Source organism: Hemitrygon akajei, chromosome 11 (assembly GCF_048418815.1).
Source record: "Hemitrygon akajei chromosome 11, sHemAka1.3, whole genome shotgun sequence".
Classification (NCBI taxonomy): Eukaryota; Metazoa; Chordata; class Chondrichthyes; order Myliobatiformes; family Dasyatidae; genus Hemitrygon; species Hemitrygon akajei.
Window position 1 is genome coordinate 78,878,980 of NC_133134.1, and position 26,518 is coordinate 78,905,497.

The 26,518-nt window shown below is 51.4% G+C and overlaps 1 protein-coding gene across 2 annotated transcripts in view; it reads left to right on the forward strand.

The window, feature by feature from the left end:
• lmna (lamin A) overlaps positions 1-26,518 on the forward strand; it is a 95,959-nt gene that overhangs the window by 53,719 nt on the left and 15,722 nt on the right. For both annotated transcript variants that reach the window (XM_073061186.1, XM_073061187.1), the window contains exons 10-12: positions 1,881-2,000; positions 4,397-4,489; positions 15,481-15,747. In XM_073061186.1, coding sequence (XP_072917287.1) covers positions 1,881-2,000; positions 4,397-4,489; positions 15,481-15,747 — 480 coding nt within the window. The remainder of the gene's footprint in view (positions 1-1,880; positions 2,001-4,396; positions 4,490-15,480; positions 15,748-26,518) is intronic.

Genomic DNA, 26,518 nt, shown 5'->3' on the forward strand with positions numbered 1-26,518 from the left:
GAATGGGGCTGAAAACAAAATCAGCTGTGATTGAATGACAGAGCAGAGTTGATGGGCTGAATGGCCACAATAACTAAAGTCCTTACAGTCTTCACATTAGACAGAAGTTATACCGTACAGTTTTATGAAACACAGTGCAAAAGCAACGGGAAAACGTGTCGTGACGTGGCCTGACGGGTTTCATTGCTGAGGAGGTGATCGGGGTTGTGCCGGTCGGTTCAGGAACCGAATGGTTGAAGGGAAGTGGCTGTTCCTGACCCTGGTGGTGTGGGACTTCAGGCTTCTAAAGATTCAAAGATTCATTTTATTATTAAAATATGTATGCAGAATACAACTCTGAGATTTGTCTTCTCTAGATAGCCATGGGATTCAGAAAATCGTATAAGCAGTTGAAAGAAAGACATTGATACCCCCCCCCGCACAAAAAGAAAAAGAAACAAAAACTAGAAAACCCCAAAAACCTCCAACCCCTCCCTTGCACAAAAAACTATCAGTTCACCCAAGGCCCCAGGCCACCAATTGACAACGAGAAAGAATAGGCGAGAACGCGTTAAAAGCATTCAATGAAAGAGGCCGATATGAACTGCAGTCCAATACATAGATCTCAGAATTCGCGTAACCTCTCTGAGAGCATCAGGCCCAGTCGCCCCTCCGAGGGCATTAACGCAGCCCAGCGGCCCCTCCGAGAACTACCCTCTCTCTTCCGCATTTCCTCCATGTTCCTGTTCCTCCTGCCTAATGGTAGCACGAGAAGACAGCATGGCCCGGATGATGGGAATCTCTGATGAAAGAATCCTGCTCTCCTGCACCCTCCCTCCCTTCCACGCTGGCATAGTCCACCCTGGTGCCCAGGGACGGCTGCCCTGTGGGAGGAGTTGCTAGCTGTGGTGTCGGGCAAATGCAGCACTCAATCACCGAATGTGTCGAGGTCTCCATCCGTGGGATCTCAGACTGTGTCAGAAGGATTCTAAAGCTTCAGGGTGTGGGCTAATGGTGTCAGTTTATTAGTCAAAGACACAAGAGATTCTGCAGGTGCTGGAAATACGCAGATACAGGTACCTGGTGGGGGAACCTAGGACCAGAGGGCACAGCCTTGGAATACAAAGATGTCCCTCTAGAAGGGAGGAATTTCTTTAGCTCGAGGGTGGTGAATCCGTGGACAACTGCCACAGACATTTGTGGAAAAGCCAGGCCAGTCACTGAGTAGGCTTAAAGCGGAGGTTGATGTCTTCCTGATTAGACATGGTGTCAAAGGTTACGGGGAGAATGGGGTGGACAGGGGTAGGAATGGCAGAGCAGACTCAAAGGGCAGAATGGTTGAATTGTGTTCCTGTGTCTTATGATCTTGGATGCTGTCTGCATTAGAGGGTATGAACTCCGAGTTTAAGTTACATCACAGCTCTGTAAAACTCTGGTCAGACCACGCTCGGAGCATCGTGTGCAGGTCTGACTGCTCCCCTGAAGGAGGGGAGTCAAGGCTGAGGGGAGGCTCACCAGGATGCTGCCCCGGTTAGAGGGTGAGAGCCATGAGGAGAGGTTGGACAAAGCCAGGCTGTTTTCTCTGGAGCGGCAGAGGCTGAGGGGAGGCCTGATCGAGGTTTAGGTAAGAGCCATCGATCGAGAAGATGGAATGTTCCTCCCGGGGTAGAAGTGTCAAGTACCAGAAGGGTAGAGCTTTAGTGTGAGAAGAGAAGTCGAAAGGAGATGTGCAAGTTAACTTTTGTTCCGGTGGAATGGGGTGGTGATACGATAGAGACTCATGAACGTGTAGGCAGAAGGAATTGGTGTAATTTGTCATTGTTTGAGATGATGGTGAACTGTACTGTTGCACGTTTATGGTTATCTGATCCTGTCCTCTCATTTCACTCACCTACCCTCAGATCTGGGCATCGGAGGCCGGGGCTTCCCACAACCCCCCAACTGACATGGTGTGGAAGAATCAGCGCACTTGGGGCACTGGGGAAAATATCAAGACCATCCTGCTCAATGGCAGCAATGAGGTGAGACCCCCTCCCCCCTCACCCTAACCCAACCCTACCTTCCCTCCTCACCCTAACCCAACCCTACCTCCCCCTCACCCTAACCCAACCCTACCTCTCCACCCCACCCTAACCCAACCCTACCTCTCCCCCCTCACCCTAACCCAACCCTACCTCTCCACCCCACCCTAACCCAACCCGACCACCCCACCTCCCCCTCACCCAGCCCTACCTTCCCCTCACCCTAACCCAACCCTACCTTCCCACCTCACCCTAACCCAGCCCTACCTCCCCACCTCACCCTAACCCCCCACCTCACCCTAACCCAGCCCTACCTCCCCCTCACCCTAACCCAACCCTACCTCTCCACCCCACCCTAACCCAACCCAACCACCCCACCTCACCCTAACCCAGCCCTACCTCCCCCTCACCCTAACCCAACCCTACCTCTCCACCCCACCCTAACCCAACCCGACCACCCCACCTCACCCTAACCCAGCCCTACCTCCCCCTCACCCAGCCCTACCTTCCCCTCACCCTAACCCAACCCTACCTTCCCACCTCACCCTAACCCAGCCCTACCTCCCCACCTCACCCTAACCCAGCCCTACCTCCCCCTCACCCTAACCCAACCCTACCTCTCCACCCCACCCTAACCCAACCCAACCACCCCACCTCACCCTAACCCAGCCCTACCTTCCCCTCACCCTAACCCAACCCTACCTTCCCACCTCACCCTAACCCAGCCCTACCTCCCCCTCACCCTAACCCAACCCTACCTCTCCACCCCACCCTAACCCAACCCGACCCACCCCACCCCACCCTAACCTAGCCCTACCTCCCCCTCACCCAGCCCTAACTTCCCCTCACCCTAACCCAACCCTACTGCCCCACCTCACCCTAACCCAACCCGACCCACCTCACCCTCACCCAGCCCTACCTTCCCCTCACCCTAACCCAACCCTACCGCCCCACCTCACCCTAACCCAACCCGACCTCCCCACCCTAACCTAGCCCTACCTCCCCCTCACCCAGCCCTACCTTCCCCTCACCCTAACCCAACCCTACTGCCCCACCTCACCCTAACCCAGCCCTACCTCCCCTTCACCCTATCCCAACCTGACTTCCCCACCCCACCCTAACCCAACCCTACCGCCCCACCTCACCCTAACCCAACCCGACCTCCCCAACCGGTGACCCCAGACCCAGGGGAGGCCATCCCTCTCCCAGCATGATCATTTGGGCACTCTACTGGAGGGGAAAGTGTGGAAACAAGATCCATCCGGCGCCCATCTAAAGCAACACACAAGATGCTGGAGGAACTCAGCAGGCCAGGCAGCACCCATAGAAAAGAGTAAACAGTCAACGTTTTGGGTCGAGACCCTTCAGATGAAGACTCTCGACCCAAATCGTCGACCAAGACCCAAAATGCAGACTGTTCACTCTTTTCCTGCTGAGTTCCTCCAGCATTTTGTGTGTGGCTTTAGATTGCCAGCATTTGCAGATTTTCTTGTGTTTCTGATTCGCCGTCCACCTCAGCAACTTCCTCCAATGATTGTAGGATTACTCCTTCCCTCCCAAATCCTCTCCTCCCACCGACCATCTCCATCCCTCCACTCCAACTCTCCCCACAGGGAGACGGCAACCCTGTCCAAGTATTCCTTGGCAACAGGCACTTCAACACAGCCAGTCCATGTTAACACATCGACTGACCCTTTACACTTATCCCCAGGCCATCAGCTCCTCCCAGATTCTACCCCTAACCCACACACCAGCGGGGACAATTTACAGAGGGAGATTAATCGTCTGACCCTGCACGTCACTGGGATGTGGAACAGAACCGGAGTATTAGGGGGAATCTTATGTGGTCACAGGGAGAGCGTGCAAATCTCTCTCACTCACACACACACACACACACACACACCACACACACACGCGCACACACACTCACACACTCACAACTCACCTCACACACGCGCGCACACACTCTCTCACACACACACACACACACACACACACACACACACACACACTCACGCGCGCGCACACTCACACACACACTCTCTTCCCCCTCCCCTCCCAGGCTCAACCTCTCTCCCCCTCCCAGTCCCTCACATTCCAACAATATCATTGTAAATCTCATTCCACTCCCTCCAATTACAAACCCTTTCCTCCCCCTCCACTTGCTGCTTGACTCTGTACCTGAACCCGCCCCAAGTCCGTTCTCTCTCCCTCTTTCTGCCTGAGCTCTGAAAACCGGGTCTGTACGGAGCTGACCCTTTCCTGCTGGCTCCCGTCACTGCCCTGTTTGCAGGTTCCAGACGGTGGGGAGGGGTGTGTCGGAGGGAGTTGAGGGGTGAGTGTGGTTCTGGCCACTGACCGACAGGTTGTTGATTGCTTTTATCCTCTCCCGCCAGGAGATGGCGATGCGCACGGTGACCCGCTCAGCGTTGATCAACGACGATGACGAGGACTTCGATGGGGGACTGCGCCGGCGCGAAGTGCACCAGGTATAGGCAGTGAAGCCACCGAGGAGCTGGCAGCGAGTGGCTCGGTTTTCTTCGTCCCTCACCTCCCTCCGCCCTGCCTCCCCCCCACCCTGGTGATAGGACGAGGAGGTTTCTGTGCCACACCTCCGTTGCTGAGCTCCAAGTGATACTGCCACACTAGTCCCCTCTCCCACAGGCTCTGTGTGGGTGGGCCAGCCTGAAGCCGACTGGCCGAGCGGCCTGAGGACTTGATTGGATGCCAGTGATTTAACCCCGCGTGGTGTGGGGTGTTGACATCGTGTGACTGAGTGCCTCTGCATTTCTTTGCCTTCTCATTGCTCTCTGCCTGTGTGGGAAAGGGGTGGCTCATTCCTGTGGGGGTCAGTGGGTGGAAAATGGGCTTATGGTGGGGGGGGGGGTTGAGTTGGGGGAAACTCCTCACTTTCTAACCCCTGTTTCTCTCCCCACCTCCTTGAGCTTTCAGTATCTGAGTGACAGTGTGATGGATTTGAGCCCTTCCCTGGATCCGCTCAGCGAGACTTCTGTTCTGGGGAAGGGACCCTCACTCCCACTTCCTCGCCCCGACACAAAACCCCTCATCGCTGCGTGGTGAGAGGCTTCCTTCCCAGATTTGGAGCACACACCCCTCTCCTGCTTGTTTCAGCACCCTCCCCTCGCCTCAACCCATCCCCTGCCCAGTGTGGCCTCTGATCAGCCCTATGTCCACACTCGCTCAGTTCCCTGCCCCCTGGTAACCATCTCCTCCCCCCGGCCTGAGGCAATTGGGTTTCTATTGCCCCTCCCACCCAACCTTCAGAACAGGAGCACCCCAGGCTTGAGCATTCATCAAGCCTCCATTGTCCTGAACCAGCCCGCGTCCCTTGATTTTCTCCCCCACCACTCCCCCCCCCCTCCCTCCTCTTGAACATTCCTGAGACTCCTGGGGGGGGAGGAATTCCAAAGATTCCACACCCTCAGGATGAAGATGTTCCTCCTCCTCTGCACCCTGAGTGGTCTATTCTTCATTCCAGGGAACCCCCCCCCCCACCATTTTGTACACCCCCTCCCCACCAGCTAAAGATGTCACCTTCCCCCCCCCCCCCCCACGCTCCATCAGAATTAACTACTTTGCTGAAAGGATCCTCCAGACAGACCCACAGGTCTGAGATCTCCAGACAGTAAACAGTCACTCACTCGGAATTTGAAGCACAGGACTCTGGGAACGAATTCACACAGTTTGACCGGTTCAGTGATCCTCCCAGCCACAATTGATCTTTGATTTCCCAGTCCACTGATTGATCGAACCCCTCCAAACCTGGCCCCACTTTGGGACCCCGTCTGGCCCCCTTACTGGATAGGATGATGGCCTGAGGATTAGGAAGAGGGTCTACCCGGTCAAAGTGGCCAGTCCCTCCCTGGACTATAAGGGATGCAAATAGACCGTCCGCTGTTCTGTAAACCCCAGCCAGTGCAGGTCAGGGTCCCTCCTCCCTGTACACTTCGTTCCCCATGGCATAGGGAGCTGGAGATGTTGAATCATTCCCAGCTGGAGGTCTAACCACCAGTCTCGGAAACTCACCTGGGTCTCCTCCCGAAAATCTGGCCAGCCTGCTGGGAACTGCCCAACTGCCCATGCTCGGGGGGAGAGGAAGAAATCCCAAATCCTAAACAACCAGCCAGGGATCTGCCCTGATACAGGATACCGGCTGATCTGTGCCACACTGGTTATTCCGCTATTCTCCTTGAGAATACTTTTTTTTCTCTCGGTCCAAAACATTTCAGGTAACCCTTTCCCTCCCCAACACTTCAGCCTGGCCCGAGGGTTGGTGATCCCAGTCTGAAAGATCCTGTTCCTTGAAAAATGCCTCCCCTATGGCTGTCGGCAGTGACGCTGAGATTCGTAGAATGGTTTCGGATTTGACTATAAACAATCCCCTCCACTGTTACAGACCCGTCCTCATTGGTATCCTTGTCATTACAGACTCCTCCTAATCAGTATTCATAAGTTACACACTATCCATTACAGAGCCTTCCTAACCTGTACCTTCATATTAAACACCCCCCAGCTATTACAAACCATTCCTAATTAGTATCCCTGTAATGCACACCTCTCCATCCATTATAGACCCTTCCTAACTAGTATCTATGTTATTACTGACTCTTCCACCATTACAAGCCTTTCCTAACCATTATAAGTTAATACAGACCTCCCTAGCAATTAATCTTTGTTATTACAACCCTTCCTCTATCACAAGACCTTTGCTAGCCGTCAGTATCCATTATTACACGCTCTCTCTAAGCATCAGTCCCCTTGTTACCACACGCTCCAGGCTTGTCACCAATGCTCATTTTGCAGCCTCCTTGCCTTCAGTGTTTCTGTTATTAGAGGACCCTCCCTTGCCACCAATATGCCTTATTATTACACGCTTCCTTCACGGGGAATATCTAAACTTCAACCTGCCAGCTTGAACGGACCCCCTCCCCCACAACTCTACAGACCTCCCGCCCAATGCATTTTTGCAACGTCCCCACCAAGGGTCAACTCCCTGGAAAGGTTTGTATGGACCACAAGCTCCACTCAACCCTGGTCTCTCTCTGTCACACCATCATTCAGCTATCTGCCATCTCAGTCCTCTGCATTTCAAGATCATTCTCAGGAACGAGGTGTCAGGATTTCATGGTGCGTTAGGGGATGTCATTATAGCTGAAAATGTGACCCTTGGTTTATAGATTGTCGATGATCCGATTGGATCCAAATTAGATTAGATCCACTGCAAAGTTCTGTATCCCAAACTTGTTTTGTTTAAATAAAAAATAATTTTTGAAAGATTACAGCTGTCTCCTTCGATTTCTTTAATGACTTCCTGATTTATATTTAAATCAAAGAGACTGATACAGTTTTGTGCTGGGTTTTAAAATAAATTCTGATTTAATTAGTTAAATTGGTCAGTCTGGTATTGAAGTACTCTAACCAGATGTTTCTTGAGGGGTTAAAAATGAGCAGCTGTTTCCAGATGTGAAGGGAGGGAGGGGTCTTGTTTAGGCCTGATCTGGGATGCATGGCCCAGTAATCAGGCTAGAGCAGGGGGCAGAGAGAGCGATGAAGTTAGAGCAGGAGGCAGCCAAGGCAATACCTCCTGAGTAGTTACTCAGTGACGATGTCTCTGTTTAAGTTTTGATATCAGGGTTTGGCCCTAGCCTTTTTCCCGAGCGCCATGAAATTCTAGCCATCTCCACCCTTTTCCCTACTGTCCTCTCCCCTCTCCCCGAACCTTCTTTTGGCTCTGTCTGGGCTCTCAACTTCGGACCATGAAGGTGGATTGGCTGGATCTCCTCTGGGCGTCTGATCCCTCCCACATAACCATTAGCCCCCAGCTCCTGGCGGTGGCTCCGTGGCGTTGCCTGTTTCCTCCAGGCCACACAGAGGGGTTGGTGGTGGTCAGGAGTGGTTTCACTTCCACTCCCACCCCTGACCTTCATGTCAACTCCCCTCCTCCACCTCTGTTAACCCAAATCTCAGTTCACTCCTTTCTTCAGGAAGATCTTCAACTCATACACCGAGGTCCCTCTGTCCCTCAGTACTCCCTACCATTCACAGTGTGTCCTACCCTTGTACACCGAGGTCCCTCTGTCCCTCAGTACTCCCTACTGTTCACAGTGTGTCCTACCCTTGTACACCGAGGTCCCTCTGTCCCTCAGTACTCCCTACTGTTCACAGTGTGTGTCCTACCCTCGTACACTGAGGTCCCTCTGTCCCTCAGTACTCCCTACCGTTCACAGTGTGTGTCCTACCCTTGTACACCGAGGTCCCTCTGTTCCTCAGTACTCCCTACCATTCACAGTGTGTCCTACCCTTGTACACCGAGGTCCCTCTGTCCCTCCGTACTCCCTACCGTTCACAGTGTGTGTCCTACCCTGGTGCACCGAGTTCCCTCTGTCCCTCAGTACTCCCTACCGTTCACAGTGTGTGTCCCACCCTTGTACACCGAGGTCCCTCTGTCCCTCAGTACTCCCTACCGTTCACAGTGTGTGTCCCACCCTTGTACACTGAGGTCCCTCTGTCCCTCAGTACTCCCTACCGTTCACAGTGTGTGTCCCACCCTTGTACACCGAGGTCCCTCTGTCCCTCAGTACTCCCTACCCGTTCACAGTGTGTGTCCTACCCTTGTACACCGAGGTCCCTCTGTCCCTCCGTACTCCCTACCGTTCACAGTGTGTGTCCTGCCCTTGTACACCCTCTGTCCCTCCGTACTCCCTACCGTTCACCAGTGTGTGTCCTACCCTTGTACACCCTCTGTCCCTCCGTACTCCCTACCGTTCACAGTGTGTGTCCTACCCTTGTACACCTTCTGTCCCTCCGTACTCCCTACCGTTCACAGTGTGTGTCCTACCCTTGTACACCCTCTGTCCCTCCGTACTCCCTACCGATCACAGTGTGTGTCCTACCCTTGTACACCCTCTGTCCCTCCGTACTCCCTACCGTTCACAGTGTGTGTCCTACCCTTGTACACCCTCTGTCCCTCCGTACTCCCTACCGTTCACAGTGTGTGTCCTACCCTTGTACACCCTCTGTCCCTCCGTACTCCCTACCGTTCACAGTGTGTGTCCTACCCTTGTACACCCCTCTGTCCCTCCGTACTCCCTACCGTTCACAGTGTGTGTCCTACCCTTGTACACCCTCTGTCCCTCCGTACTCCCTACCGTTCACAGTGTGTGTCCTACCCTTGTACACCCTCTGTCCCTCCGTACTCCCTACCGTTCACAGTGTGTGTCCTACCCTTGTACACCCTCTGTCCCTCCGTACTCCCTACCGTTCACAGTGTGTGTCCTACCCTTGTACACCGAGGTCCCTCTGTCCCTCCGTACTCCCTACCGTTCACAGTGTGTGTCCTACCCTTGTACACCGAGGTCCCTCTGTCCCTCCGTACTCCCTACCGTTCACAGTGTGTGTCCTACCCTTGTACACCGAGGTTCCTCTGTCCCTCAGTACTCCCTACCGTTCACAGTGTGTCTCCTACCCTCGTACACCGAGGTCCCTCTGTCCCTCAGTACTCCCTACCATTCACAGAGTGTCTCCTACCCTCGTACACCGAGGTCCCTCTGTCCCTCAGTGCTCCCTACCATTCACAGTGTGTGTGCTACCCTCGTACACCGAGGTCCCTCTGTCCCTCAGTACTCCGTACCGTTCACAGTGTGTCCTACCCTCGTACACCGAGGTCCATCTGTCCCTCAGTACTCCGTGCAGTTCACAGTGTGACCTACCCTTGTACACTGAGGTCCCTCTGTCCCTCAGTACTCCCTACCGTTCACAGTGTGTGTCCTACCCTCGTACACCGAGGTCCCACTGTCCCTCAGTACTCCCTACCGTTCACAGTGTGTGTCCTACCCTTGTACACCGAGGTCCCTCTGTCCCTCAGTACTCCCTACCGTTCACAGTGTGTGTCCTACCCTTGTACACCCTCTGTCCCTCAGTACTCTCTACCGTTCACAGTGTGTGTCCTACACTCATTAGACTCGTACAGTGCATCACGACGCACTTACAGGTTAAAACTGCATCTGCCACAGCTCTGCCCAACTTACCACTTGCCCGTGAAAAGAAAGCTATTTCTGTATTCTCCAAATCTTGTGTCATCTGCAAACTTACCCATAAGACCTAGGACCAGAATCGGGCCATTCAGCCCATCGAGTTTGCTCCCCCATTCCATCATGGCTGATTCATTGTCCCTTTCAACCCCTTTTTTCATGCCTTTTCCTCATAATCTTTGATGCCTTTACTAATCAAGAGCCTGTCCGCCTCTGCTTTAAATGTACCCAATGACTTGGTTCCCGCAGACATCTGTGGCAATACAGCCTCGGCAATATTTTTAATATCAGACAAAATTATCGACTGTCCATTTCCCTCCATGGATGCTGCCTGACCCTTTGAGCGTCTTCAAACTTCCAGATTCCACCATCTGCCGTCTTTGGCGTCTCCCTCTGTACCGCGCGTGTGTGTGTGTGTGTGTGTGTCTCTAAGAGCCTGTAAATTGCAGACAGTGGGGCTCAGGGAAGGTCTCGAGGGATATGTCAGGAGGAGGGGATTCCAGGTCATCTGGGGGTGTTCCCTGGAGTTTGGAAAGTTCAGTCTGAGGTTGGAACTCGGATGGGGAGAGGACGAGGATGAAATACTAGTCTGGGTATCAGGAGCAAAGTTTGAAAGACTAGTACAGCACAGAAAAATGTCCTTCAGCCCACAATTTCTGTGCCAAAGAATAGAAAAGGGAATGTAGTCTATGCTCTGATGTACAGTCCTTCACATCTGCGATGGATTGTCTCGAGAGAGTTGTCACTAATTTGCCTTCAAAGCTCTGGACTTTTAAACACCTCATGTCAGTTCAAATGTTCCATTTCAATCTCACTGGCTCTAGGTTATTCTTATTCAATCTTAATGGCTCTAGCCCAAGCCAGCATCCATTTATTGCCCTCCTCCACCAGTGACAACTGGTAATTTATGGTTCTCTGTTCTAAATCAGTTACCAAACCAGTAACAAACTGGAATCACTTGGGATAGACACAGACCCCACCATTCACAAACCTACATGTTATATCCAACCGAAGAACACCTCACAAATATCTTCTTATTGGGAAATGACCTCTAGTCCAACTGATTTCGTTCTTTCAACCAAGCAAAACCAGTTCACAAAATGGAGGATACAGAGCAGCTTCAAAAAAATGGCTTTGACCATTCCTTTGACAAGAACGAAGACAATTGGTCTGTCTGCTTCCACTGTCCCTGAACTATTTGAGTTCACTGATTTGTAGACTGTATTTCTTTCTGGCCAGCAGCACTCTCTAATAGTTCCCTTTTTGGGAAAGGGCATGAATGGTAGGGCGAGAGAGAGTGTCCGCCACGACATTGTCCTTTCCCGAGACATGCCGGACATCCGTCGTGTATTCAGAGATGTAGGACAGGTGTCACTGCTGGCGGGATGACCAGGGATCGGACACCTTCGTGAACGCAAAGGTAAGCGGCTTGTGGTCCGTGAACGCGGTGAAGGGCCTACCTTCTAAGAAGTACCTGAAATGCCAGATTGCCAGGTATAGCGCCAACAGTTCCTGGTCGAAAGCACTGTATTTGAGCTCGGGTGGTCGCAGGTGTTTGCTGAAAAGCGCCAGGGGTTGCCAGCGAACCTTGATGAGTTGTTCCAGCACCCCACCGACTGCCGTGTTAGACGCGTCCACTGTGAGGGCGGTAGGGACATCCATTCTGGGGTGCACTAGCATCACGGCGTTTGCCAAGGCTTCTTTCGTTTTAATGAAAACGGCGGCGGACTCCTCGTCCCAGGTAATGTCCTTGACCTTACCGGACATCAGGGCGAACAGGGGGCGCATGATTCTGGCAGCTGAAGGGAGGAAGCGGTGGTAGAAATTTACCATACCCACGAATTCCTGAAGGCCTTTGATTGTGTTGGGTCGGGGGAAATGGCAGACTGCGTCTATCTTAGCGGGCAGAGGGGTTGCCCCGTCTTTAGTAATCCTGTGGCCCAGGAAGTCGATGGTGTCGAGCCCGAACTGGCATTTGGCCAGGTTGATTGTCAGGCCGTATTCATTCAGTCGGGCGTAGAGTTGACGGAGGTGGGACAGATGCTCCTGACGACTGCTGGTGGCTATGAGGATGTCGTCCAAATAGATGAAAGCGAAGTCCAGGTCGCGTCCCACCGCGTCCATTAACCGCTGAAACGTCTGTGCGGCATTCTTCAGGCCGAACGGCATGCGGAGGAACTCGAAAAGGCCGAAAGGGGTGATGAGTGCCATTTTGGGGACGTCGTCCGGATGCAACGGGATTTGATGGTATCCCCGGACGAGGTCCACCTTGGAGAAGATCCGTGCAAAATCCTGAATGTGCGGCACAGGGTAGCGGTCCAGTGTTGTAGCCTCGTTCAGCCTGCAGTAGTTGCCACATGGTCTCCAGCCCCCGGATGCTTTGGGCACCATGTGCTGTCAGACCGCCGTATGATCCCCAATTCCTCCATCCTCTTGAACTCCTCCTTCGCCAGTCGGAGCTTGTCCGAGGGAAGCCTCCGAGCACGGGCATGGAGGGGTGGTCCCTGGGCCGGGATGTGGTGCTGTACGCCGTGTCTGGGCATGGCTGCCGTGAACTGCGGTGCCAGAACCAATGGGAAATCCGCCAGGACTCTGGTGAAGTCGTTGTCGGACAGTGTGATGGAGTCTAGGTGTGGGGCTGGCAACTGGGCTTCACCCAGGGAGAACGTTTGAAAGGTCTCGGCGTGGACCAGTCTCTTCCTTGGCAGGTCGACCAGTAGGCTGTGAGCGGTTGGGCTATGGCAGCCAGTGTGAAGTCCCACGTGAACTGGCTGGAGCCGAACTGTAGCCAAACCGTATGGGTGCCGTAGTTCAATAGACAATAGGTGCAGAAGTAGACTATCAATACCGGTTCCTGCCTTGTCCCCATATCCCTTGATTCCCCTATCCATAAGATACCTATCTAGCTCCTTGAAAGCATCCAGAGAATTGGCCTCCACTACCTTCCAAGGCAGTCCTTACTGTGCTGCCGTTCGCGGCCCTCAGGGTGGGACCCGGTGCCCTGTTGCGGGTGTCGTAACTCGTCGGAGGTAAGACGCTGATCTCGGCTCAGGTGTCGACCAAAAAGCGGCGTCCTGACCGCTTGTCCCACACATACAGGAGGCTATCCCGATGGCCAGCCGCCGGAGCCATCAGCAGCAGCTGTCCCTGGCGTTTCCTGGGAACTTGCAGGGCGGGCGACAGCGGCGGGCTTCTGTCTCCTCACCCCTCCCTCTGGGGCTAGTGGGCTCTGCTGCCGGGCCTGGTCTGGTCTGCTGCTGGGAGTGTGGCCTGGTGATCTGTCCGACAGACGCCCCACTCTCCTTCTTGGCTTTCCACAGCAAGTCCGCCTGGGCCGCCACCTTCCAGGGGTCGCCAAAATCCGTGTCGGACAGCAGCAGGCATATGTCCTCGGGCAGCTGCTCCAGGAATGCCTGCTCAAACATGAGGCAGGGCTTGTGACCTCCGGCCAGGGAGAGCATCTCGTTCATCAAAGCTGATGGCGGCCTGTCCCCCAAACCATCCAGGTGCAGTAAGCGGGCAGCTCGCTCGCGCCGTGAGAGTCCGAAAGTCCTTATGAGCAGGGCTTTGAATTCTGTGTATTTGCCGTCCGCTGGGGGCGACTGTATGAACTCCTCAAGCTAGGCGACTGTCTCCTGGTCGAGGGAGCTCACCACGTAGTAGTAACGTGTGGCATCCGAGGTTATCTGCCGAATGTGGAATTGGGCTTCTGCTTGTTGGAACCATAGGTGAGGTCGCAGCGTCCAGAAGCTTGGCAGTTTTAACAAAACTGCATGAACAGATGCGGCGTCGTTCATCTTCGGCTCAAATATCGTTTGGGCCGTCGGGGTCACCAATTGTAGCAGTGTGCTACACGCAGCACTGAAATAACGACACGTAGTCGATGAGCTGCAGTTGCAAAAAGAGGCTTATTCAAACTTCGTGGCCTCGCTTTAAAGCCTTCCTGATCCCGCCCTCCCCGGGTGGGAATGCTGTAGGGGGCGCGTATTCACAGTCCCGTCCCGCGCGCGGGCTTTTCCCCTTGCTGGTGAAGCAGGCTTGGCGCCCTCTTTGGGACCGGCCTCAATGCCAGCGCGCGCTGCTTTGTGAGCCGGTTCGAGTGCGCTGGGAAGTGGGTCGCCACAGGCACATATAATTCCCTGTTTTCTCTCTCCCTCCTTTCTTAAAAAGTGGGATAACATTAGCCACCCTCCAATCCTCAGGAACTGATCTTGAATCTATAGAACGTTGGAAAATGATTACCAATGCATCCATGATTTCTAGAGCCACCTCCTTAAGTACCCTGGGATGCAGACCATCAGACCCTGGGGATTTATCAGCCTTCAGTCCCATCAGTCTACCCAACACCATTTTCTGCCTAATGTGAATTTCCTTCAGTTCCTCCGTTACCCTAGGTCCTCTGGCCACTATTACATCTGGGAGATTGTCTGTGTCTTCCCTAGTGAAGACAGATCCAAAGTACCTGTTCAACTCGTCTGCTATTTCCTTGTTCCCCATAATAAATTCACCCATTTCTGCCTTCAAGGGCCCAACTTTGGTCTTAACTAATTTTAAACATAACATAAAGATATAGGGGCAGAGTCAGGCTGTTTGTCCCACCGAGTCTGCTCCATGACTGATATTTCTATCAACCCCCATTCTCCATATCACCCTTAGCATCTCATCAATCAAGAACCATTCAATCACTATACCCAACATCCTGGCCTCTACGGCAACAATTTCTTCAGAAACGTCCTGAGCAATGTTGCGTCCCCGAGGGAGAACGAGTTATGTTGGTGTTGGGAGATATTGGCAGGCTGAGGAGTGCTGGAGGCGGTGGAGGGGGGCAAATCTTTGGAAGTGGCGTCGGAGGACGGTAAAACCAAACTGGCTGTGACTCCTCTGACACTGCAAGGGTAGAACTCATCCGTTATTTCCTTTAAAAACTTAAAGAACCTGACGACGGTGTGTGGTGCTGACTCTCTCTGCCCATCCGTTGGAAGATATTTGGGTGGGTTCTGGCTCACTGAAGCTGCCAAGCTGATCACCCGGGGAAGGGCTAGCATGGATTCAGTGGTCACTGACCGTCAGCTGCAACTGTGGGGTGGTGGTGTGTATGGTGGAGGAGCATTCGGTGGCTGTGGCCAGGGATGTGTGAGGGGGTAGGGAGCATGTTGAGGGGGTTGGAGGCAGGGTGCATGTTTGGAGGGTGGAGGGAAGTTGAGGGGAGGGTTGGTGTTGATAGGCGTTGGTGGGTTTTGGGAGAGGGGAGGAATTCGGAGTTTGGAAGCATGTTGAGAGTCATTGGGTGGAATTAAGGGGAGGGTTTGTGTTTTGGGGGGAGGAATTGGGGTGGGGGGTCCCATTGGTTGGTGTCAGAGAGAATCACGAAGGGGAGAAAGGGACGAATACTGATGCCTCTCCCCCCCTCCCCCCCCCCCCACCGACAGGCGAGCCACAGCACCGATGCTGAGTACAACCTGCGTTCTCGTGCCGCGGTGTGCGGATCCTGCGGGCAGCCCGCCACCCCGCCCCATGAGTCTGGCCAGAGCGTGCAGAAGAGCACGGTGATCACCGGTCCCACCTCCCGGCAGACCATCACCAAGTCCTACCGTACCGTCACCAGCAGCGGTGGCGGTGGAGGAGTGGCAGGGGCGGCGGAGAGCCTCGTCCCCCGAGCGTACCTGATGGGGGAGCAGCACTCAATCGGAGGGCAGGTCAGTGAGGGTTGGGCATACCCGAAGTCCTCCCACCACACACAAACCGGTCAGAGAGTTGGTTCCCCATTTCCCTGCTTTTCACCTCATCCCAAAGAATACCCCCACTCACCCCTCGTCACTTTTAGTCCAACTGGTCTATGTGACCAATATTCCCATCTAAACCAGTCTCATTTGCCCATGTTTGTCCATATCCCTCCAAACCTTTCCTATCCGTGTACCTGTCCATATCCCTCTGAACCTTTCCTATCCGTGTACCTGTCCATATCCCTCTAAACCTTTCCTATCCGTGTACCTGTCCATATCCCTCTAAACCTTTCCTATCCGTGTACCTGTCCATATCCCTCTGAACCTTTCCTATCCGTGTACCTGTCCATATCCCTCTGAACCTTTCCTATCCGTGTACCTGTCCATATCCTTCTAAACCTTTCCTATCCGTGTACCTGTCCATATCCCTCTAAACCTTTCCTATCCGTGTACCTGTCCATATCCCTCTAAACCTTTCCTATCCGTGTCCCTGTCCGTATCCCTCTAAACCTTTCCTATCCGTGTCCCTGTCCGTATCCCTCTAAACCTTTCCTATCCGTGTACCTGTCCGTATCCCTCTAAACCTTTCCTATCCGTGTACCTGTCCGTATCCCTCTAAACCTTTCCTATCCGTGTACCTGTCCGTATCCCTCTAAACCTTTCCTATCGGTATCCCTCTAAACCTTTCCTATCCGTGTACCCGTCCATATCCCTCTAAACCATTCCTATCCGTGTACCTGTCCGTATCCCTCTAAACCTTTCCTATCGGTATCCCTCTAAACCTTTCCTATCCGTGTACCCGTCCTTATCTCTCTAAACCTTTCCTATCCGTGTACCTGTCCGTATCCCTCTAAACCTTTCCTATCCGTGTACCTGTCCGTATCCCTCTAAACCTTTCCTATCGGTATCCCTCAACCTTTCCTATCTGTGTACCCGTCCATATCCCTCTAAACCATTCCTATCCGTGTACCTGTCCGTATCCCTCTAAACCTTTCCTATCCGTGTACCCGTCCTTATCTCTCTAAGCCTTTCCTATCCGTGTACCTGTCCTTATCTCTCTAAACCTTTCCAATCCGTGTACCTGTCTGTATCCCTCTAAACCTTTCCTATCCGTGTACCTGTCTGTATCCCTCTAAACCTTTCCTATCCGTGTACCTGTCCGTATCCCTCTAAACCTTTCCTATCGGTGTCCCTCAACCTTTCCTATCCGTGTACCCGTCCATATCCCTCTAAACCATTCCTATCCGTGTACCTGTCCGTATCCCTCTAAACCTTTCCTATCGGTATCCCTCTAAACCTTTCCTATCCGTGTACCCGTCCTTATCTCTCTAAACCTTTCCTATCCGTGTACCTGTCCTTATCTCTCTAAACCTTTCCTATCCGTGTACCTGTCTGTATCCCTCTAAACCTTTCCTATCCGTGTACCTGTCTATATCTCTCTAAACCTTTCCTATCTGTGTACCCATCCATATCCCTCTAAACCTTTCCTATCCATGTACCTGTCTATATCCCTCTAAACCTTTCCTATCCGTGTACCTGTCTATATCCCTCTAAACCTTTCCTATCCGTGTACCTGTCTATATCCCTCTAAACCTTTCCTATCCGTGTACCTGTCCATATCCCTCTAAACCTTTCCTATCCGTGTACCTGTCCGTATCCCTCTAAACCTTTCCTATCTGTGTACCTGACCAAGTGTCTTTTAAATGTTAATGTACCTACCTCAACCACTTCCTCTGGCAGCTCTTTCTATAGGCTGACCACACTCTGGGTGAAGAAATTGCCCCTCAGGTTCCTGTTAAACCTCTCTCCTGCCACCTTAAGGCTGTGCCGTCTGGTTTTTGATTCCCCTACCTGGGGGGAAAGGACTGTGCACATTTATGCCCTTCATGATTTTGTACTCTTTCCTCTTGTTTGCCAAGGGGTAACGTCCCATCCTGTGTAACCCCTCCCTTTATCTCAGTCCCTCGACTGCCAGCAGTGAGCTCCTGAATCTCCTCTGCAGCTTAGTGGCAACTATCCTACAGCTGGGTGAGCAAACCTGGACACAGACAGGCTCACCAGTGACTTGTACAACTGCAGCGTGCCCTGACTTATGAAGGCTGGCTTGCAATACCGCCCCACCTGTGACGCCATGTTCAGTGACCTCTATGTCCCTGCGTCCTACAAGACACCCCAGGGCCCTGCCAGTCACTGGGAAAGTCCTGCCCTGGTCGGACTTCCCAAAATGTAACAGCTCACACACCTGGATCGAACTCCATACGCACAGGAGATTCTGCAGGTGCTGAGCAACACATACAAAATGCTGGAGGAACCCAGCATCTCTGCAGAGGAATACAGAGCCGATGTTTCGGGGTGAAATCTGCTGAGGGGGCTCGGCCCAAAACCGCAACTCTTTATCTATTTATATTTACCTGGCGGAGTCAGTCCTTCTGATACTTTGAGCCATTGCCACCCCAGCAACCCCACAACCCTGATTGACCCAAACCTAATCACAGCACGATGTTACGATTAATCTACCCCACCCAGCTTTGGGCTGTGGAAGGAAACAGGCCGATGTACAGTGACTCCTTACAGAAGAGCGCTGGAATTGAACTCTGAACTCCAGGACCCCGATGTGTAATAGCGTCCTGCTGACCGCTACGCTCCCGTGGCGGGTGTCCCTCTCCATATCGCTGCCTGACCTGCTGAACTCCCCCAGCATTTCGTGCGGGTTAATCTGAACTCCATCCGCCATTCCTTGGCCCACTTACCTAAAAGACGAGGATCGCCCTGTAATTTTTGATCGTCTTCATTAGATTCCTCACCACTCTCTGCAAAGCGATCATAAGACATTGGAGCAGTAGTAGGCCATTTGGCCCATCATGTCTGCTGCATCGTGACCTCTCAACCCCATTCTCCTATCTTCTCCCCATAACCTTTGACGCCCTTACTAATTAACAACCCCTGCTTTAAATATACCCAATGACTTGCCCTTTACAGGTGTCTGTGGCGATGAATCCCACCACCATTGTCTGGCTAAAGAAGTTCCTCCTCATCTCTGTCCTAATGAGACGCCATTCTGTTTCAAACTGAGGTGGTGATTAGGCTTGGTCAGGAACCGAGTGGTTAAAAGGACCTTGCTGATCCACACAATGCTGGAGGTGCTTCGCAGGTCAGGCAGCATCTGTGGAGGGAAAGAGCGGTTGGCGTTTTCAGCCGAGACCCTTCATCAGGACTGTTCTTGAGCCTGTTGGTGTGGGTCTTCAGGCTCACTTACCTCATTCCGTGTGCCCCCATTCACCTGATCTTCCCCAATGCCCATGCTCGGCTCTGAACAGCCTTCTGGTGTCATCCTTGGCCCAAAGAGAACAGAATTCATATCCACCCTGGGGAGTCTACAACCCAGTGGTACAAATACTAAAGTCTCCAATTTCAGGGCACCTGCTCCCCCCGTGTCCCTTTTCTCTCTCCTTTTGGTCCTCCTACCTCAGCCAAACATCACTCTGTTTCCATCCCCCTTTCCCAACCACTCCTCATCCCTCCGCCCCACCAACAGGAGAGAGGATACCCCTGCCCCACCATTCTGATCTACCCTCCCCTCCTCCCAAGCCCCATGTTCCTCTTCCATCCCAGCCTCCATCACTATTCCCTGCTCTCCCCTCCTCCACCTGCCTACTGCCTCCCCTCACCTGGATCCACCTATCACCTCCCAGCCGTCATCGCTGTCCACACTCACCCCTCCTCTGTCTGCCTATCATCCCCTCCTCACCTGGATCCACCCATCACTCCCAGCCGTCATCGCTGTCCACACTCACCCCTCCTCTGTCTGCCTATCATCCCCTCCTCACCTGGATCCACCCATCACTCCCAGCCTCTGTCACTGTCCACACTCACCCCTCCTCTGTCTGCCTATCATCCCCTCCTCACCTGGATCCAGGATCACTGAAGAAGAGCTTCAGTCCGACTGTTATCAGGCTATTGAATGGTCCCAGTGTACCTCACAATCTACCCTGTCATGGCCCTTGTACTGTATTTTCAGCCTGTACCACACTCTCTCTCTAACACTTTTTTCAGTTATTGTTTTACCTCAATGTACTTATTTGCTGAGATTATCTGGCATTCAGAACAAATGTTTTCACTCGTATACGTGACAATTGCCTGTCAGCTGGATCCTGCCCTTCCTCCCCCTCCCCTCTTTACACCAGCCATCCACCCTCGTCACAACCCAAATCATTGACTCCCCTCTCCCCCCTCTGACGTTCCCCAGTCTACTGGTCTATCAGTGGTTTGCCTGTTGCTCTGTGTAACATGGATCTCTGCAACTAAACAAGCTGCTGATTGGTTTACCTGTTGCTCTGTGTGGTATGGATCTCTGCAACTAAACAAGCTGCTGATTGGTTTACCTGTTGCTCTGTGTAACATGGATCTCTGCAACTAAACAAGCTGCTGATTGGTTTACCTGTTGCTCTGTGTGGTATGGATCTCTGCAACTAAAAAAGCTGCTGATTGGTTTACCTGTTGCTCTGTGTAACATGGATCTCTGCAACTAAACAAGCTGTTGATTGGTTTACCTGTTGCTCTGTGTGGTATGGATCTCTGCAACTAAACAAGCTGCTGATTGGTTTACCTGTTGCTCTGTGTAACATGGATCTCTGCAACTAAACAAGCTGCTGATTGGTTTACCTGTTGTTATGTGTGGTATGGATCTCTGCAACTAAAAAAGCTGCTGATTGGTTTACCTGTTGCTCTGTGTAACATGGATCTCTGCAACTAAACAAGCTGCTGATTGGTTTACCTGTTGCTCTGTGTAACATGGATCTCTGCAACTAAACAAGCTGCTGATTGGTTTACCTGTTGCTCTGTGTGACATGGATCTCTGCAACTAAACAAGCTGCTGATTGGTTTACCTGTTGCTCTGTGTAACATGGATCTCTGCAACTAAACAAGCTGCTGATTGGTTTACCTGTTGTTATGTGTGGTATGGATCTCTGCAACTAATCAAGCTGCTGATTGGTTTACCTGTTGCTCTGTGTAACATGGATCTCTGCAACTAAACAAGCTGCTGATTGGTTTACCTGTTGTTATGTGTGGTATGGATCTCTGCAACTAAACAAGCTGCTGATTGGTTTACCTGTTGCTCTGTGTAACATGGATCTCTGCAACTAAACAAGCTGTTGATTGGTTTACCTGTTGCTCTGTGTGGTATGGATCTCTGCAACTAAACAAGCTGCTGATTGGTTTACCTGTTGCTCTGTGTAACATGGATCTCTGCAACTAAACAAGCTGTTGATTGGTTTACCTGTTGCTCTGTGTGGTATGGATCTCTGCAACTAAACAAGCTGCTGATTGGTTTACCTGTTGCTCTGTGTGGTATGGATCTCTGCAACTAAACAAGCTGTTGATTGGTTTACCTGTTGCTCTGTGTAACATGGATCTCTGCAACTAAACAAGCTGCTGATTGGCTTACCTGTTGCTCTGTGTGGTATGGATCTCTGCAACTAAAAAAGCTGCTGATTGGTTTACCTGTTGCTCTGTGTAACATGGATCTCTGCAACTAAACAAGCTGCTGATTGGTTTACCTGTTGCTCTGTGTAACATGGATCTCTGCAACTAAAAAAGCTGCTGATTGGTTTACCTGTTGCTCTGTGTAACATGGATCTCTGCAACTAAACAAGCTGCTGATTGGTTTACCTGTTGCTCTGTGTAACATGGATCTCTGCAACTAAAAAAGCTGCTGATTGGTAAATTAATCTCCGTCACCGTGAAATGAAATTAACCACGAGGGGAGCTCAGTCCACCTGTTAAGCCAAACACACCTCTTTCCTCACCTTGTCTCAGGCTGATCTCGGCCCAGAGTTGGAGCAAGTATGTGGGAACCAGGAGCAGGGTGAAGGGAGTAAAGGCAAACTAACCCTCAGCTTCACCCCTCCCCAGACCATTGAAATCACCCCTTCGCTCACTTCACAGCTGTAAATCGGAGACGCTGTGCAATGACCCCCCTCCCCCCCACTCAGAGGGGCTGGAGTACAAAGGGGTACCTGGACCCGGGTCTTGGACACCGTGGTGCCCACGTGTGCATGTGTGGACCTGCTGGAGTGATGGGCTTCACCCTAGGGACAGCCTCGGAAACCCCTTCCCAGCTGACGCTTGTGATTGGAGGGCAGGCAACTGCAATATACCCCTTCCCTTGATCCACCCTGTTGGACTCCCTTCTCCTCTCTACATTTCTGTAATCCTACACTCTCTCCACCTCCTTGACCCACTCTAGCTCTTACACCGTTCCTGTCTTTTCTGACCCCCAATCACTTCCCGTCCCTGTGACCTCCTCTGGCCCCTGCACCCATCTCTGTCTCTGTAACCTCCTCTGGCCACTACTCCCCTCCCTGTCTCTGTAATCTCCTCTGCCCCCATACCGTCCCAGTTTTGTACCTCTGAGAGCCCTTCGTGTTCCCCCCCCGGGTCCCAGATTCCATCACAGCAACCATTTCCTTCAGGTGTCTGGGCCCCTGAGCTCTCGGATTCCCTCCTTACAGGAACTCCTTGATCCTGGCTTCTCGTCCAAAGTGGCCCTTTGTTTGGGGCCGGGAATGTGCAGTTACATCTGAGGTACTATGTACATAGACTGCAAGGGTCTTTGTTGTGGGGTACAGGGGACGTGACCAGGACAACGAGGTCATGAGCCAAATCAGGCTTGGATGGTGTTGTCTGCTGAATCAATAAGGTCTGTGAGTGATCTTGCCCCTCTGACAATTCCTCCCCATCCACATTCCTGCCCCAAACTGTTGGATCACTTACCAAAGCCCTTTCAACTTCAAAGGCCAATTGATTATTGGTAATCTTTTCAGTCCACTGGCGATCACTCTGATAAGAATCAGGTTTACGTTAGTTGTGAAATTTGTTGTTTTGTGGCATCATTTCAGTGCAGGCACGACAAGTAATTAACAATTAATTAAATATATATACAGTGTTGTTGATGGGTTCATGGACCATCAGAAATCTGATGACAGAGGGATAGTGAGGTGTTCATGGACTGTCAGAAATCTGATGACAGAGGGATAGTGAGGTGTTCATGGACTGTCAGAAATCTGATGACAGAGGGATAGTGAGGTGTTGTTCATGGACTGTTAGAAATCTGATGACAGAGGGATATTGAGGTAGTGTTCATGGGTTCATGGACTGTCAGAAATCTGATGACAGAGGGATAGTGAGGTGTTGTTCATGGACTGTCAGAAACCTGATGACAGAGGGATAGTGAGGTGTTGTTCATGGACTGTTAGAAATATGATGACAGAGGGATATTGAGGTAGTGTTCATGGGTTCATGGACTGTCAGAAATCTGATGACAGAGGGATAGTGAGGTGTTGTTCATGGACTGTCAGAAACCTGATGACAGAGGGATAGTGAGGTGTTGTTCATGGACTGTCAGAAATCTGATGACAGAGGGATAGTGAGGTGTTGTTCATGGGATCATGGACTGTCAGAAATCTGATGACAGAGGGATAGTGAGGTGGTGTTCATGGACTGTCAGAAATCTGATGACAGAGGGATAGTGAGGTGGTGTTCATGGACTGTCAGAAATCTGATGACAGAGGGATAGTGAGGTGTTGTTCATGGTCTGTCAGAAATCTGATGACAGAGGGATAGTGAGGTGGTGTTCATGGACTGTCAGAAATCTGATGACAGAGGGATAGTGAGGTGTTGTTCATGGACGGTCAGAAACCTGATGACAGAGGGATAGTGAGGTGTTGTTCATGGACTGTCAGAAATCTGATGACAGAGGGATAGTGAGGTGTTGTTCATGGGATCATGGACTGTCAGAAATCTGATGACAGAGGGATAGTGAGGTGTTGTTCATGGACTGTCAGAAATCTGATGACAGAGGGATAGTGAGGTGGTGTTCATGGACTGTCAGAAATCTGATGACAGAGGGATAGTGAGGTGTTCATGGACTGTCAGAAATCTGATGACAGAGGGATAGTGAGGTGTTGTTCATAGACTGTCAGAAATCTGATGACAGAGGGATAGTGAGGTGGTGTTCATGGACTGTCAGAAATCTGATGACAGAGGGATAGTGAGGTGTTGTTCATGGACTGTCAGAAATCTGATGACAGAGGGATAGTGAGGTGTTGTTCATGGACTGTCAGAAATCTGATGACAGAGGGATAGTGAGGTGTTGTTCATGGACTGTCAGAAATCTGATGACAGTGGGATAGTGAGGTGTTGTTCATGGGTTCATGGACTGTCAGAAATCTGATGACAGAGGGATAGTGAGGTGTTGTTCATGGACTGTCAGAAATCTGACGACAGGGATAGTGAGGTGTTGTTCATGGACTGTCAGAAATCTGATGACAGAGGGATAGTGAGGTGGTGTTCATGGACTGTCAGAAATCTGATGACAGAGGGATAGTGAGGTGTTGTTCATGGGATCATGGACTGTCAGAAATCTGATGACAGAGGGATAGTGAGGTGTTGTTCATGGACTGTCAGAAATCTGATGACAGAGGGATAGTGAGGTGGTGTTCATGGACTGTCAGAAATCTGATGACAGAGGGATAGTGAGGTGTTCATGGACTGTCAGAAATCTGATGACAGAGGGATAGTGAGGTGTTGTTCATGGACTGTCAGAAATCTGATGACAGAGGGATAGTGAGGTGGTGTTCATGGACTGTCAGAAATCTGATGACAGAGGGATAGTGAGGTGTTGTTCATGGACTGTCAGAAATCTGATGACAGAGGGATAGTGAGGTGTTGTTCATGGACTGTCAGAAATCTGATGACAGTGGGATAGTGAGGTGTTGTTCATGGGTTCATGGACTGTCAGAAATCTGATGACAGAGGGATAGTGAGGTGTTGTTCATGGACTGTCAGAAATCTGACGACAGGGATAGTGAGGTGTTGTTCATGGACTGTCAGAAATCTGATGACAGAGGGATAGTGAGGTGGTGTTCATGGACTGTCAGAAATCTGATGACAGAGGGATAGTGAGGTGTTGTTCATGGACTGTCAGAAATCTGATGACAGAGGGATAGTGAGGTGTTCATGGACTGTCAGAAATCTGATGACAGAGGGATAGTGAGGTGTTGTTCATGGACTGTCAGAAATCTGATGACAGAGGGATAGTGAGGTGGTGTTCATGGACTGTCAGAAATCTGATGACAGAGGGATAGTGAGGTGTTGTTCATGGACTGTCAGAAATCTGATGACAGAGGGATGGTGAGGTGTTGTTCATGGACTGTCAGAAATCTGATGACAGAGGGATAGTGAGGTGGTGTTCATGGACTGTCAGAAATCTGATGACAGAGGGATAGTGAGGTGTTGTTCATGGACTGTCAGAAATCTGATGACAGAGGGATAGTGAGGTGTTGTTCATGGACTGTCAGAAATCTGATGACAGAGGGATAGTGAGGTGTTGTTCATGGACTGTCAGAAATCTGATGACAGTGGGATAGTGAGGTGTTGTTCATGGGTTCATGGACTGTCAGAAATCTGATGACAGAGGGATAGTGAGGTGTTGTTCATGGGATCATGGACTGTCAGAAATCTGATGACAGAGGGATAGTGAGGTGTTGTTCATGGACTGTCAGAAATCTGATGACAGAGGGATAGTGAGGTGGTGTTCATGGACTGTCAGAAATCTGATGACAGAGGGATAGTGAGGTGTTCATGGACTGTCAGAAATCTGATGACAGAGGGATAGTGAGGTGTTGTTCATGGACTGTCAGAAATCTGATGACAGAGGGATAGTGAGGTGGTGTTCATGGACTGTCAGAAATCTGATGACAGAGGGATAGTGAGGTGTTGTTCATGGACTGTCAGAAATCTGATGACAGAGGGATAGTGAGGTGTTGTTCATGGACTGTCAGAAATCTGATGACAGAGGGATTGTGAGGTGTTGTTCATCGACTGTCAGAAATCTGATGACAGTGGGATAGTGAGGTGTTGTTCATGGGTTCATGGACTGTCAGAAATCTGATGACAGAGGGATAGTGAGGTGTTGTTCATGGACTGTCAGAAATCTGACGACAGGGATAGTGAGGTGTTGTTCATGGACTGTCAGAAATCTGATGACAGAGGGATAGTGAGGTGGTGTTCATGGACTGTCAGAAATCTGATGACAGAGGGATAGTGAGGTGTTGTTCATGGACTGTCAGAAATCTGATGACAGAGGGATAGTGAGGTGTTCATGGACTGTCAGAAATCTGATGACAGAGGGATAGTGAGGTGTTCATGGACTGTCAGAAATCTGATGACATAGGGATAGTGAGGTGTTGTTCATGGACTGTCAGAAATCTGATGACAGAGGGATAGTGAGGTGGTGTTCATGGACTGTCAGAAATCTGATGACAGAGGGATAGTGAGGTGTTGTTCATGGACTGTCAGAAATCTGATGACAGAGGGATGGTGAGGTGTTGTTCATGGACTGTCAGAAATCTGATGACAGAGGGATAGTGAGGTGGTGTTCATGGACTGTCAGAAATCTGATGACAGAGGGATGGTGAGGTGTTGTTCATGGACTGTCAGAAATCTGATAACAGAGGGATGGTGAGGTGTTGTTCATGGACTGTCAGAAATCTGATGACAGAGGGATGGTGAGGTGTTGTTCATGGACTGTCAGAAATCTGATGACAGAGGGATAGTGAGGTGGTGTTCATGGACTGTCAGAAATCTGATGACAGACGGATAGTGAGGTGTTGTTCATGGACTGTCAGAAATCTGATGACAGAGGGATAGTGAGGTGTTGTTCATGGACTGTCAGAAATCTGAT